Source organism: Telmatherina bonti, assembly GCF_933228915.1.
Source record: "Telmatherina bonti genome assembly, chromosome: 24".
In the NCBI taxonomy this organism is placed as follows: domain Eukaryota; kingdom Metazoa; phylum Chordata; class Actinopteri; order Atheriniformes; family Telmatherinidae; genus Telmatherina; species Telmatherina bonti.
Genome location: NC_136633.1, coordinates 28,851,917 through 28,867,645, shown reverse-complemented (window position 1 = coordinate 28,867,645; position 15,729 = coordinate 28,851,917). Strand labels below are relative to the sequence as shown.

Below are 15,729 nucleotides of genomic sequence, written 5' to 3'. Positions count from 1 at the left end.
ACCATCCCCTCAAATACCAACATCTGGACTCTCACCATCCCCTCAAATACCAACATCTGGACTCTCACCGTCCCCTCCAGAACCAACATCTGAACCCTCACCGTCCCCTCCAGGTCCAGCATCTGGACTCTCACCATCCCCTCAAATACCAAAATCTGGACTCTCACCATCCCCTCAAATACCAACATCTGGACTCTCACCGTCCCCTCAAATACCAACATCTGGACTCTCACCGTCCCCTCAAATACCAACATCTGGACTCTCACCGTCCCCTCAAATACCAACATCTGGACTCTCACCGTCCCCTCAAATACCAACATCTGGACTCTCACCGTCCCCTCAAATACCAACATCTGGACTCTCACCGTCCCCTCAAATACCAACATCTGGACTCTCACCGTCCCCTCCAATACAACCATCTGGACCCTCACCGTCCCCTCCAGTACCAACATCTGGACCCTCACCGCCCCCTCCAACCAACATCTGGACCCCCAGCGTCCCCTCCAGTACCAAGATCTGGACCCTCACTGTCCCCTCCAGGTCCAACATCTGGACCCTCACCGTCCCCTCCAGGTCCAACATCTGGACCCTCACTGTCCCCTCCAGTACCATCATCTGGACCCTCACCGTCCCCTCCAACCAACATCTGGACCCACAGCGTCCCCTCCAGTACCAAGATCTGGACCCTCACCGTCTCCTCCAGGTCCAACATCTGGACCCTCACTGTTCCCTCCAGTACCAACATCTGGACCCTCACCCGTCCCCTCCAACCAGCATCTGGACCCTCACTGTCCCCTACAGAGTTTGGTCCCCAAAACAAAGATGTTGCATATTGAAAAGTTTGATTTTGTCCTCCTGGTTTATGACATTGAGGTCTTAAAGTCCTTCAGGGAAGACAGACATGATGAACAGCAGCAGTAACACGTATGACGTCCGTCCTTCCTGTCCAGAGGTCTTTAAACATGTCTGCTATCAAAGAGCAGGCATCTTCACACTGACTCAGCTTTCAGGATGAAAAGAGCTTGGTTACAATTGCAGCAGCTGCTGCAGCTGAAACCAGCTAAAGTAGCAAAAGCTAGCAGTAACACCTAACAGGAACAGCTAACAGCAAAAGTTGCAGAATTTAGCAGCTCGCACAGTAATATGTTACATTAGCAGCTAACAGCAGCAAAATGTTACTGTAGCAGCTAACAGCAGCAACACGTTATAGCTAACAACAGCAACACATTACAGCTAAGAGCAACACGTTACAGCAGCAGCTAACAGCTGCAACACGTTACAGCTAAGAGCAACACGTTACAGCAGCAGCTAACAGCTGCAACACGTTACAGCAGCAGCTAACAGCTGCAACACGTTACAGCAGCAGCTAACAGCTGCAACACGTTACAGCTAAGAGCAACACGTTACAGCAGCAGCTAACAGCTGCAACACGTTACAGCTAAGAGCAACACGTTACAGCTAAGAGCAACACAGCAGGACCGGCTAACAGCAAAAGTAGCTAAATTTAGCAGCTCGCACAGCAACATGTTACATTAGCATTTAACAGCAGGAAAATGTTACTGTATCAGCTAACAGCAGCAACACATTACAGCCAAGAGCAACACGTTACAGCAGCAGTTAACAGCTGCAACACGTTACAGCTAACAGCAGCAACACATCACAGCTAAGAGCAACACGTTACAACAGCAGCTAACAGTTGCAACATATTACAGCTAAGAGCAACACATTACAGCAGCAGCTAACAGCAGCAACACATTTCAGCTAAGAGCAACACGTTACAGCAGCAGCTAACAGCTGCAACACATTACTTCAGCAGCTAACAGCAGCAATATGTTACTGCAGCAGCTAACAGCAGCAACATGTTACTGCAGCAGCTAACAGCAGCAACATGTTACTGCAGCAGCTAACAGCAGCAACATGTTACTTCAGCAGCTAACAGCAGCAATATGTTACTTCAGCAGCTAACAGCAGCAACATGTTACTTCAGCAGCTAACAGCAGCAACATGTTACTGCAGCAGCTAACAGCAGCAACATGTTACTGCAGCAGCTAACAGCAGCAACATGTTACTTCAGCAGCTAACAGCAGCAATATGTTACTGCAGCAGCTAACAGCAGCAATATGTTACTGCAGCAGCTAACAGCAGCAACATGTTACTTCAGCAGCTAACAGCAGCAACATGTTACTTCAGCAGCTAACAGCAGCAACATGTCACTTCAGCAGCTAACAGCAGCAATATGTTACTGCAGCAGCTAACAGCAGCAATATGTTACTGCAGCAGCTAACAGCAGCAACATGTTACTGCAGCAGCTAACAGGAGCAACACGTTACTGCAGCAGCTAACAGCAGCAACATGTTACTACAGCAGCTAACAGCAGCAACATGTTACTGCAGCAGCTAACAGCAGCAGGTAAGGGTAGCAGTTGACAGTGGAAGCTAACATTTTCTTCCATCCTGATTCTTCACCCTACAACACAATATCTTAAACCTTTTAGAATCCTCCCTCCCCCATTTTCCTCTTTAACTTCTTTGTCTACCTCAGTCTGCAGACAGAAAAGGAAGCAACTGTTGGTTTCTTCTTTTGTTGGAGTGAGCCGCCATCGGTCAAGGTACAACTGGGTCCTGGTGCAGTGTGGTCTGCCGTACAATGTGATCCAGGTGGAACCTTTGTGGTCCAGGTGGAACCTTCATGGTTCAGGTGGAACTTTTGTGGTCCAGGTGGAACCTTTATGGTTCAGGTGGAACCTGGTCCAAGAGGAACTTGGTCCAGACCTTTGTCCAGGTGGAACCTGGTCCATGTGGAACCTTTAGGGTTCAGGTGGAACCTGGTCCAGGAGGAACTTTTATGGTTCAGGTGGAACCTGGTTCATGTGGAACCTTGTCCAGGAGGAACCTTTATGGTTCAGGTTCCACCTGAACCAGGTTCCAGGAGAAATGTCTACATAATAGACCTACCTTTGTATGTGTAGATTTGTGATTCTAAAGAATCTTTTCATCTGACCAGGATGTTCTTCTTCCTCTGGTCGTCTGCTCTGGACCAGGTTCCTGACTGGTTTTTGTTGCTGCTTGGAACAGGATGTGCAGCAGGATGTTTTCAGCAGCTTCCACATCCAGACTTTCTGCTCTGAAACCTGTTCCGGAGACTTTCTCACAGGAAAACGTCTAAATGAGAAGGCGACCGGGGAACACCTGCTGCCACGCTGAGCTCTTTTATTTAGTGGAAAGGTATGTGGTTTCCTCTCCACCACCTGATATTTACTCCACACAGGAAGGCTGACCTCGGCCCAGTCCTGCAGGTTAACCCCTCCTCCCCCCTGCAGGGAAATCTGCTCCCAGGTCTCCTGTCCAGCAGTCCTGTAGTCCAGCAGACCCTTAGACCTGTAGACCTTCAGACCTTCACTCCAACTCAGCAAAAAAAGTTTTATTCAGATCAACTTTATTTAAATGTAGATTCAACAATAAAAGCAATAAATAAAAACATCTGTTAGACGAGTTGTAAACATCTGCAGGACAAGATGTCCCATGTTGTCTTCACTCTGGACCAGGACCAAGACTAGGACCAGGACCAAGACCTGAACCTGGACCTGGTCTGCAGGCTGACAGCGTGTTCAGCATGGTGGATCACTGGGACCCGGTCTCTGCTTCAGGACTGCTGGACCATCTGCAGCAGGGACAGACTGGAGGTCACTTGAGGACAAAGGCGGTCAGCGGATCCAGGATTCTGGAGGTCCAGGGACCGGTGACCTAGAGACCCAAACAAGACCACATCTGGAAAGAAGCCTGTTCCTGTCTCGCGGTTTGTCCCCATGTCTTCCAGCTGTTTCAGGACACTTCAGACCTGAAACCTGAATCCAGTCCTGATGAAACCGCGCGACGCTTAGAACTGCAGGTCTCGGAGGATCCACCTCTTCCTGGTCCTCCTCCTCCCCTCCTCCTCCTCCTGGTCCTCCTCCTCCCCTCCTCCTCCTCCTGGTCCTCCTCCTCCTGGTCCTCCTCCTCCTGGTCCTCCTCCTAGTCCTTCTCCTGGTCCCCCTGCGCTCCGCTCCGGACAGCCAGTCTCCTTTTGTCTTCCAGCCCAGCAGAACTTCTGTGGCTTTTCTGCAAACTGTGCATGTGCGGCGCGCGCGCTGCGCCAGCTGAAGCCGTCATGTTCCGCTGCGCGTGTGCGTGGCTGCTCGGATGTCTGCGCGTCGCGCTGCTGTGGCTCCCGCAACACGGTAGGTGAACTTTTACAGCTGAGAACAGATCGTCGATGCTTCCAGGCGCGTAGAAAGTTTCTGTCTGCGGTTCTGGTTTCTGGCTGCGGAGTGGAAAGTCTCCGCGTGGGAGATCCGCGTGACTCCCCATCACTCCGCTGACGTCATGGACCTCCAGAGGCTCGAGACAGGAGCTGGGATCCAGTGGATCCAGTGGATCTGCTGCACGTGGGGATTTTGGAAGTTCCCACCGACTCGTGTCTCCTCTGCTCCCAGTTCAGAGCTTCATGTCCCAGTATCTTACTGGTTTCCTTCTGTCTCCAAACCAGCTGGTTGTCCACAGGAGACGTCTCCAGGGTGTCTCTGCCCACCGTCACAGCCGTAAAACTGGGAGAATTCCAGACATTTCCCAGCAGGACCAGTCTCATCCTGACACCAAACTGGTCCAGATCTTCTCTAGTCCGCCTGCAGGATCCGGACAGAGTTCTGGAAAATGGTTTTTGTCCCAATAAGTAAAAACCAGCAGGATCCACCAGTCTCCTGGACTGGGACCAGACCCATCACCCCATCTATTAACACCTCCATGTCTCTCTGGGAGTCGCTGCACATCTGGCCTCCCTCCCTGTGGAATCTCCCCCCCAGGGGCCGGTCGGTCGCCCCCCTCCCCCACTTGGCTCTGTAAACTCATTAAGCTGTCCTCCTTCCTGAAGACCAGCTTGTTTGGACAACCTGTGACCTGCAGTCTGATCCAGACCAACATGGAAACATTGTTTATGTTCAGGTTGGGGCGCTGTACAGCTGTGGGGGGTCTCGGGACGTCTTCTGGTGAGACTCAGCCGTCAGGGACAGGAAGTGTAGCTTGTAGTTTGTGTTGAGGCTTTCTGCAGACGTGTTTGATCCGCCTGCTGCACAGCTGCAGCCGTTAGTCACGCATGGCCGGGAGTCCCGTCCCGGGGCCGCTCAGGAGCCTCACAGGAATGTCTGTTATTCTAACTCATTTAGACGATCCTTCTGCTCAGCGTCAACATCATGTTCTCACCTCAGACGGACACTTTCCACACCTCACAATGTCCATCATGTCTCGTCTCCGCTCTCGTCTCCGCCCTCGTCTCCGCTCTCGTCTCCGCTCTCGTCTCCAACCCAGATCTGCAGAGAAACCGACTCAATGTGTCCAACTCAGGAACACCTGGAAGATTCCCGCAGCACAGACCCCCAAGTCCACGTCCTCCCCCATCAGACCCCCCCAAGTCCACGTCCTCCCCCATCAGACCCCCCCAAGTCCACGTCCTCCCCCATCAGACCCCCCCAAGTCCACGTCCTCCCCCATCAGACCCCCCCAAGTCCACGTCCTCCCCCATCAGACCCCCCCAAGTCCACGTCCTCCCCCATCAAACCCCCCAAATCCACGTCCTCCCCCATCAGACCCCCCAAGTCCACGTCCTCCCCCATCAGACCCCCCAAGTCCACGTCCTCCCCCATCAGACCCCCCCAAGTCCACGTCCTCCCCCATCAAACCCCCCAAGTCCACGTCCTCCCCCATCAGACCCCCCCAAGTCCACGTCCTCCCCCATCAGACCCCCCCAAGTCCACGTCCTCCCCCATCAGACCCCCCCAAGTCCACGTCCTCCCCCATCAAACCCCCCAAGTCCACGTCCTCCCCCATCAGACCCCCCCAAGTCCACGTCCTCCCCCATCAGACCCCCCCAAGTCCACGTCCTCCCCCATCAGACCCCCCCAAGTCCACGTCCTCCCCCATCAAACCCCCCAAGTCCACGTCCTCCCCCATCAGACCCCCCCAAGTCCACGTCCTCCCCCATCAAACCCCCCAAGTCCACGTCCTCCCCCATCAGACCCCCCCAAGTCCACGTCCTCCCCCATCAAACCCCCCAAGTCCACGTCCTCCCCCATCAGACCCCCCCAAGTCCACGTCCTCCCCCATCAAACCCCCCAAGTCCACGTCCTCCCCCATCAAACCCCCCAAGTCCACGTCCTCCCCCATCAAACCCCCCAAGTCCACGTCCTCCCCCATCAGACCCCCCAAGTCCACATCCTCCCCCATCAGACCCCCCCAAGTCCACATCCTCCCCCATCAGACCCCCCCAAGTCCACGTCCTCCCCCATCAGACCCCCCCAAGTCCACGTCCTCCCCCATCAGACCCCCCCAAGTCCACGTCCTCCCCCATCAAACCCCCCAAGTCCACGTCCTCCCCCATCAGACCCCCCCAAGTCCACGTCCTCCCCCATCAGACCCCCCCAAGTCCACGTCCTCCCCCATCAGACCCCCCCAAGTCCACGTCCTCCCCCATCAGACCCCTCCAAGTCCACGTCCTCCCCCATCAGACCCCTCCAAGTCCACGTCCTCCCCCATCAGACCCCCCCAAGTCCACGTCCTCCCCCATCAAACCCCCCAAGTCCACGTCCTCCCCCATCAAACCCCCCAAGTCCACGTCCTCCCCCATCAAACCCCCCAAGTCCACGTCCTCCCCCATCAAACCCCCCAAGTCCACGTCCTCCCCCATCAGACCCCCCAAGTCCACATCCTCCCCCATCAGACCCCCCCAAGTCCACGTCCTCCCCCATCAGACCCCCCCAAGTCCACGTCCTCCCCCATCAGACCCCCCCAAGTCCACGTCCTCCCCCATCAGACCCCCCCAAGTCCACGTCCTCCCCCATCAAACCCCCCAAGTCCACGTCCTCCCCCATCAGACCCCCCCAAGTCCACGTCCTCCCCCATCAGACCCCCCCCAAGTCCACGTCCTCCCCCATCAGACCCCCCCAAGTCCACGTCCTCCCCCATCAGACCCCCCCAAGTCCACGTCCTCCCCCATCAAACCCCCCAAGTCCACGTCCTCCCCCATCAGACCCCCCCAAGTCCACGTCCTCCCCCATCAGACCCCCCCAAGTCCACGTCCTCCCCCATCAAACCCCCCAAGTCCACGTCCTCCCCCATCAAACCCCCCCAAGTCCACGTCCTCCCCCATCAGACCCCCCAAGTCCACGTCCTCCCCCATCAAACCCCCCAAGTCCACGTCCTCCCCCATCACACCCCCCAAGTCCACGTCCTCCCCCATCAGACCCCCCCAAGTCCACGTCCTCCCCCATCAAACCCCCCAAGTCCACGTCCTCCCCCATCAGACCCCCCAAGTCCACGTCCTCCCCCATCAGACCCCCCAAGTCCACGTCCTCCCCCATCAGACCCCCCCAAGTCCACGTCCTCCCCCATCAGACCCCCCAAGTCCACGTCCTCCCCCATCAGACCCCCCAAGTCCACGTCCTCCCCCATCAGACCCCCCAAGTCCACGTCCTCCCCCATCAGACCCCCCAAGTCCACGTCCTCCCCCATCAGACCCCCCAAAGTCCACGTCCTCCCCCATCAGACCCCCCCAAGTCCACGTCCTCCCCCATCAGACCCCCCCAAGTCCACGTCCTCCCCCATCAGACCCCCCCAAGTCCACGTCCTCCCCCATCAGACCCCCCCAAGTCCACGTCCTCCCCCATCAGACCCCCCCAAGTCCACGTCCTCCCCCATCAGACCCCCCCAAGTCCACCTCCTCCCCCATCAGACCCCCCCAAGTCCACGTCCTCCCCCATCACACCCCCCCAAGTCCACGTCCTCCCCCATCAAACCCCCCAAGTCCACGTCCTCCCCCATCAGACCCCCCCAAGTCCACCTCCTCCCCCATCACACCCCCCCAAGTCCACGTCCTCCCCCATCAGACCCCCCAAGTCCACGTCCTCCCCCATCAGACCCCCCCAAGTCCACGTCCTCCCCCATCAGACCCCCCCAAGTCCACGTCCTCCCCCATCAGACCCCCCCAAGTCCACGTCCTCCCCCATCAGACCCCCCAAGTCCACGTCCTCCCCCATCACACCCCCCAAGTCCACGTCCTCCCCCATCACACCCCCCAAGTCCACGTCCTCCCCCATCACACCCCCCAAGTCCACCTCCTCCCCCATCAGACCCCCCAAGTCCACGTCCTCCCCCATCACACCCCCCAAGTCCACGTCCTCCCCCATCACACCCCCCAAGTCCACCTCCTCCCCCATCAGACCCCCCCAGGTCCACCTCCTCCCCCACCAGGACCAGCAGTGTGGAACTGTGATGGTCATGTGACCCTCCAGATGGTCTACGGAGGTTTTCCAGCGTTTCTATCCGTCCAGGAGGTCTACAATCCAGCCTCTAGATGTTCTGCAGGGATCAGCCACTCTGACCTCTTGGTCCAGGGTCCTGCAGGTTTTAGATGTTTCCCTGCTGCATCACACCTGATCCAGATGAAAAGGTTCTCTAGCAGCTTGTTGTCCAGTTCTGCAGCAGCCTCTGAATGACCCATTCATCTGAGTCAGGTGTGTGGGAGCAGGGAAACATGGAAAACCTGCAGGACGGAGGCCTGAAAGGTCCAGAGTTGGTGATTCCTGCAACATAGTAAATCCACCATTATTTATCACATCACCATCACTACCATGTTGCTAAGAGACCTCTATTTTCACCTGGACATGATGATGAAGACACTTCCTGTCAGACTTTCCACCAATCAGAGAGCTTAAACTGACGGTAACGTCCAATCAGGAGCAGCCAAAGATCAACAAGTGATGAGAAAAGCAGGAAAATAATGATCCTCTATGGCTGGAATAAAGCCAAGAAGATGTTTGGGATGCAGCTGAGGTGGAGGTGCTGCAGTGAGGACAGCAGGTAGATAGTAGCAGGAAGAGGACAGGTTTGAGGTCAGCTGCTTCAGGGAGTTTCTGGGGTCAACATGAATCACTTTTCTGCTCACTGGCCAGTTTCCAGGCCGTTACTGGGAACCAGGTCAGAATCTGGCACCTCCAAACAGCAGCTCTTTGTCATTTGGTCCATTTTGCTGCAGCGTAAGAGAGAAAAGCTTCTTCACCATGAGAATTCAGACATGTTGACTTTCTGAAACCCAGACTGAAGAGACGCCTCTGAAGACCTGCAGAGGGAATTTCGGTCCAGAACCTGGTGTCCTTCTCACATCTCAGCTTCTGGTTCTGGTCTGCAGGAGGTCTTCATCAGCAGCAGCTTGTAGACGAACAAACTGTCTTCTGTCTTTCAGCTGCAGCACAGCCCGGCATGCCATCTTCATCCTCCTCACCCTCAGCCCCAGAGTGCTACCCGGGGGGCCATCGGGTTCTGCGTGATCCTCATCGCAGCGTGGACTTTGACTCCACAGAGATCCAGAACACGGCCATCCAGGACCTGATCTGTGACCACTCTCTGCTGGCCGGCTGGTACAGATTCCAGCTCCGCAACAAGCCGGCAGAGATGCCGACCAGCTGCGTGGAGGTGTGTCTCTGGAAGCTGCCGTCCTGCGGGGGTTTGATGAACGCCAGGTGACGGTATCTGCAGATAATGACTGTTTATGTCCGCAACCCCTGCAGATGAACCGCTGTGGTACTCAGGCTCCGGTGTGGTTGTCCCTGAAGGACACCGTCCTGCCGCGTCCCGGCGAGGTCCGCCAGCTGTCCGCCTGCGCCACCTGGCAGTTCTTCCATGGCAGCGCCAAAGACTGCTGCCTCTTCCGGATCCCGGTCACAGTCCGGAACTGCGGCGACTTCCTGGTCTACTACCTGCAGCCGACACAGGGCTGCATGGGGTACTGCGCCAGAGGTCAGCATCTTTAGATCATGATGGTGATGTTGAAGTTCTTCATCTCTGTCCTCAGATTTTCTCCCTCTGGTCACCTTCATGTCCATGTTAGACACACTGCAGACCTTTGTGACCAGTAGCGTCCCACTGACTCCCATTAAAACTCCATATTCTCATCTTTCTGGTTTGAAACCTTCCTTCTGGAATGTCAGCTTTTCATTTAGAGGAAAAGTGGTGATGTTTGTCATTTCTACTGGGTTTAACTGGTTTCCAGTCGTAGGCAGACGCAGGAAATCTGAGAGGGTCTTGGCTGCAGACTGGAGAATGAGGCGGGGCTGCATATTGGGCAGGGCTGGACATCCAACTCAAACCCCCTCAACATTTTGATTGGATTAACCCTAACCACACCCGTTTGACATCCAACCACGCCCATTGGATGTCTAACTCCGCCCCCTCAACATTTTGATTGGATTAACCCTAACTCTAACCCTAACCCCGCCCATTGGACAACCAACCCCACCCAATATCCAGCCCTGCCCCATTCTCCAGGCTGCAGCCGGAGGTTATTGGAAAATCTGGGATTGACATTGACCACCAGGGGGCGCTAACATCCGTTTGTTAGAAATTATTTTTGATGATAAAAATGTTGATGAGGAAATAATTTCTCACACAAACCAGTAAATCCATCCTGGAGCCTCCTGGTGGTCCCAGAGCAGTAAAAATACCAGAAATCCCTGCTTCTGCCTGCGACGGCAAACCAGTAAAATGTCAAATATCACCACTTTTCTTCCAAATTAAATGCAAACATTAAGGATGGACTGGTTTTAAACCAGAATAAAGCAGTTGTAATGGAAGTCAGTGGGACATTTTCCACCATGAAGGGTCCCAGAAGAAGAATCTTTAGTATAATCAGTATTCATCTTTGTGACTGCCGTTGCCGTTGACGTGTTAGTGAAACCTTATCTGGCTAAACTGGTGCTTCACCTCCAGAACTGGGATCCAGAGTCTGCCCGGCAGGGGAGGTGGAGGTCAGCGGTCGATGCAGAGGTAACCGCTAGAACTGCTCTTGTCTGGAAGTAGGAAGTCTTTACATGACGAGTCGGTTAAACACAGATTCTCTAATACAAGGATTTTCCATCTCTGTGCTTCCAGCTGCCGTTCCGTCGCTGCCCTCCAGGCCCGTTATCACCCCGGAGCTGATCGGACACAGCGTCCACCTCCACTGCTCCTTCATCCCACCGCCCTGGACTCAGGTTCTGGGCTTCCAGGTGGTTTGGGCCAGACACATTGGCAGCAGCATGAAGGCTGAGATCCGGCAGGAATCCACGCTGAAGCCCTTCTCTGTGGTGGAGATGGATGGCGTGCACTTCAGGCTCGGAGAAACGGTAATTCCTGCCAGACGCTCGGAGAGGCACATGTGGAAGATGTGACCCATCAGGCGGGCAGCGTAAGCCGTGGATCATACTGACCTCTTTTCCAGGGTTCAGACTGGCAGAGGAACGGCAAGGCGGGGAAGTTAAATCAGTTGCAGACTGGAAAACTTCCCTCCACATGTGTCCATTTAAAGCAGTCTCCTCTGGAAGCTGCACGGTGGACTCCAGGTTGGACTCCACGGTGGATCCCATGTTGGACTCCACGGTGGACTCCACAGTGGACTCCAGGTTGGACTCCACGGTGGACTCCAGGTTGGACTCCACGGTGGACTCCACGGTGGACTCCACAGTGGACTCCAGGTTGGACTCCACGGTGGACTCCAGGTTGGACTCCACGGTGGATCCCAGGTTGGACTCCACAGTGGACTCCAGGTTGGACTCCACAGTGGACTCCAGGTTGGACTCCACGGTGGATCCCAGGTTGGACTCCACAGTGGACTCCAGGTTGGACTCCACAGTGGACTCCAGGTTGGACTCCACAGTGGATCCCAGGTTGGACTCCACAGTGGACTCCAGGTTGGACTCCACAGTGGACTCCAGGTTGGACTCCAGGGTGGAATCCAGGGTGGAATCCACAGTGGACTCCAGGTTGGACTCCACGGTGGATCCCAGGTTGGACTCCACAGTGGACTCCAGGTTGGACTCCACAGTGGACTCCAGGTTGGACTCCACGGTGGACTCCAGGTTGGACTCCACGGTGGATCCCAGGTTGGACTCCACAGTGGACTCCAGGTTGGACTCCACAGTGGACTCCAGGTTGGACTCCACAGTGGACTCCAGGTTGGACTCCACGGTGGATCCCAGGTTGGACTCCACGGTGGACTCCACGGTGGATCCCAGGTTGGACTCCACGGTGGACTCCACAGTGGACTCCAGGTTGGACTCCACAGTGGAGTCCAGGTTGGACTCCACGGTGGATCCCAGGTTAGACTCCACAGTGGACTCCAGGTTGGACTCCACGGTGGATCCCATGTTGGACTCCACGGTGGACTCCAGGTTGGACTCCACGGTGGATCCCAGGTTGGACTCCACGGTGGACTCCACAGTGGACTCCAGGTTGGACTCCACAGTGGACTCCAGGTTGGACTCCACGGTGGATCCCAGGTTGGACTCCACGGTGGATCCCAGGTTAGACTCCACAGTGGACTCCAGGTTGGACTCCAGGTTGGACTCCAGGGTGGACTCCAGGTTGGACTCCACAGTGGACTCCAGGTTGGACTCCACGGTGGATCCCAGGTTGGACTCCACGGTGGACTCCAGGTTGGACTCCAGGGTGGAATCCAGGGTGGACTCCACAGTGGTGGAGACGGCGTTCCTCTAAAGGGAAAATCATCCATGAAGCTGTTCCTCGTGTTGCTTTGGTGCTTTAGAGCCGCAGAAGGAATCATGTTGTTACGTCTGCGTGTTTATGATGGAGTTTATTATTATTTGACTGGACTTCATGCAGCTGGAGGAGCCGAAAGCAGCAAGAGTCTGGAAAAGTCTTCTGCTGGGAAGTTAAACCACATGGAGCATTATCTGGTCCAGTTAGCTCAGCCAGCCTCAATCCAACAGAAAGCCGGACCGGCCAATGTTCCGGGTCTTAAAGCCAGACCGACTTAAGTTCCAGGTCTTAAAGCCAGACCGACTTAAGTTCCAGGTCTTAAAGCCAGACCGACTGAAGTTCCAGGTCTTAAAGCCAGACCGACTTAAGTTCCAGGTCTTAAAGCCAGACCGACTTAAGTTCCAGGTCTTAAAGCCAGACCGACTGAAGTTCCAGGTCTTAAAGCCAGACCGACTTAAGTTCCAGGTCTTAAAGCCAGACCGACTTAAGTTCCAGGTCTTAAAGCCAGACCGACTGAAGTTCCAGGTCTTAAAACTGGACCGGCCGAATTTCCGGGTCTCAAAGCAGGACCGACTAAAGTTCTGTGTTTTAAAGCTGGACCACAACCAGGACCTGAACAGGTCAGATGGAGGGACGGATCCTCCCCAGAACCAGGACCCAAACAGGTCAGATGGAGGGACGGATCCTCCCCAGAACCAGGACCTGAACAGGTCAGATGGAGGGACGGATCCTCCCCAGAACCAGGACCCAAACAGGTCAGATGGAGGGACGGATCCTCCCCAGAACCAGGACCCAAACAGGTCAGATGGAGGGACGGATCCTCCCAAGAACCAGGACCCAAACAGGTCAGATGGAGGGACGGATCCTCCCCAGAACCAGGACCCAAACAGGTCAGATGGAGAACGGTTCCAGGAAAGCCCCTAAAGGATCCTGGAGAGAGATCTGGAGACGATGCTGAGGACTGGGGGGAACTAGTTCAGATACGAATGATTAATCAGGTCGGTGGAATGTGATCGTTGATCGGAAGCATTGATGAACGGCTCCTCCAGGAGAAACTGGGACCAAACGTTAGTTTCTGTCTGGAGGATCTGCTGGTTCCTGGGACTGGCATCACTCTAATGCTCCTGTTGACTTGACATTGATGCTGTAAAAATATTGTGTAAATTATCCAAATGAAATATTTGGAGTTGGTGTGTAAAGGTCTTTAGTGCCAGAACCGGCCTGGATTCGGCCCAAACAGATCTGCTGTCCAGGATCTGAGCAGCTCCATGAAGCAAGAACTGAGTCCAGTAAAAGTCATGTTTCCAGCATGTAGACCTGGACTCTGCTGACTTGTGGGGTCTGGACTGTGTTTGGGTTTGGGTCCCTCTCAGGGCCCACCGTTTAACAAGCTGATGCTGAACAGGGTCAGAACCGGGTTTTTAAGGACCTGAAAATGATTCAGTTGAATCTCTAATCTTAAGGAAGGATCTTTTTCCAGTTCTCCTGCAGCGTCTCCACCTTCAGAGTCAACTCCAGCCACTTCCGGTCGGCTCCCAGAGAAAGTGAGAGTTTCTACGCCGGGCTGAAGGTCAGAGTGCGCTCGAACTCAGAAACAGACACTTTTATTCCAGCTGGAATAAATCCAAATCTTCTTTTCCTGCTCTGCAGTTTTCTCCAGATTCGCTCCACATTGCGGAGAACAGTAAGGAGCAGGAGGTGACCGTCCACAGCACCGTGCCCATCCCTTGCTACAGCTCCGACCTGGGCCAGCAGTGTGGAGTCCCTCTGGTTCTGAGTGTCCATGATCCAGGTCAGACCTGCTGGAGGGACGGGACCGAGTCCTTCTTGTCCTCTTTACTGATGTCTGCAGACATGATGAAGCAGGTTAACCGTGTTGTTTGGAGACAGAAAATCCTACTTCTGGCAGTGAAAGGAAGCTCACAGCTGACCAAACATCTCCGTCTGTCCTCAGAACGAGTTCCTGCATGAAATGACAGACAGCAGCTGTTCAAACTGCCCCTCATCGTTTCCTCATGTCTGCTTATCTTCACCAAGTATCTTCCACATGCACAGAAACATGGATTTTGGAACGTGTCGATCCACATGCGAATAATGTGTGATCCACATGCGAATAACGTATGATCCACATGTCAAACACGTGATCCACATGTGCATCATGTGTGATCCACATGTGAAGAACATCTGATCAACATGTGAATTACATGTGATCCACATGCGAATACCATGTGATCCATATGTAAACAGAGCGTGTGATCCACATGCAAATAATGTGCGATCCACATGCAAATAACGTGTGATCCACATGTAAATAACGTGTGATCCACATGTAAATAACTTGTGATCCACATGTGAATAATGTGTGATCCACATGTAAATAACGTGTGATCCACATGTAAATAACTTGTGATCCACATGTGAATAATGTGTGATCCACATGTTAATAATGTGTGATCCACATGTGAATAATGTGTGATCCACATGTAAATAACTTGTGATCCACATGTGAATAATGTGTGATCCACATGTGAATAATGTGTGATCCACATGTAAATAACTTGTGATCCACATGTGAATAATGTGTTATCCACATGTGAATAATGTGTGATCCACATGTAAATAACTTGTGATCCACATGTGAATAATGTGTGATCCACATGTGAATAATGTGTGATCCACATGTAAATAACTTGTGATCCACATGTGAATAATGTGTTATCCACATGTAAATAACTTGTGATCCACATGCAAATAATGTGCGATCCACATGCAAATAACGTGTGATCCACATGTAAATAACTTGTGATCCACATGTGAATAATGTGTGATCCACATGTAAATAACTTGTGATCCACATGTGAATAATGTGTGATCCACATGTGAATAATGTGTGATCCACATGTAAATAACTTGTGATCCACATGTGAATAATGTGTGATCCACATGTAAATAACTTGTGATCCACATGTGAATAATGTGTGATCCACATGTGAATAATGTGTGATCCACATGTGAATAATGTGTAATCCACATGTAAATAACTTGTGATCCACATGTGAATAATGTGTGATCCACATGTGAATAATGTGTGATCCACATGTGAATAATGTGTGATCCACATGTAAATAACTTGTGATCCACATGTGAATAATGTGTGATCCACATGTGAATA

General features: G+C 53.6%; 1 protein-coding gene across 2 annotated transcripts in view; it reads left to right on the top strand.

The window, feature by feature from the left end:
* Positions 1-4,105: 4,105 nt before the first annotated feature.
* The window catches only part of LOC306773994 (von Willebrand factor D and EGF domain-containing protein), a 54,320-nt gene continuing 42,696 nt past the window's right edge, over positions 4,106-15,729 (top strand). For both annotated transcript variants that reach the window (XM_079263959.1, XM_079263958.1), the window contains exons 1-7: positions 4,106-4,216; positions 9,268-9,497; positions 9,593-9,821; positions 10,791-10,847; positions 10,953-11,185; positions 14,038-14,127; positions 14,208-14,349. In XM_079263959.1, the coding sequence (XP_079120085.1) occupies positions 4,111-4,216; positions 9,268-9,497; positions 9,593-9,821; positions 10,791-10,847; positions 10,953-11,185; positions 14,038-14,127; positions 14,208-14,349 (1,087 nt within the window). In that variant the 5' untranslated portion in view covers positions 4,106-4,110. The remainder of the gene's footprint in view (positions 4,217-9,267; positions 9,498-9,592; positions 9,822-10,790; positions 10,848-10,952; positions 11,186-14,037; positions 14,128-14,207; positions 14,350-15,729) is intronic.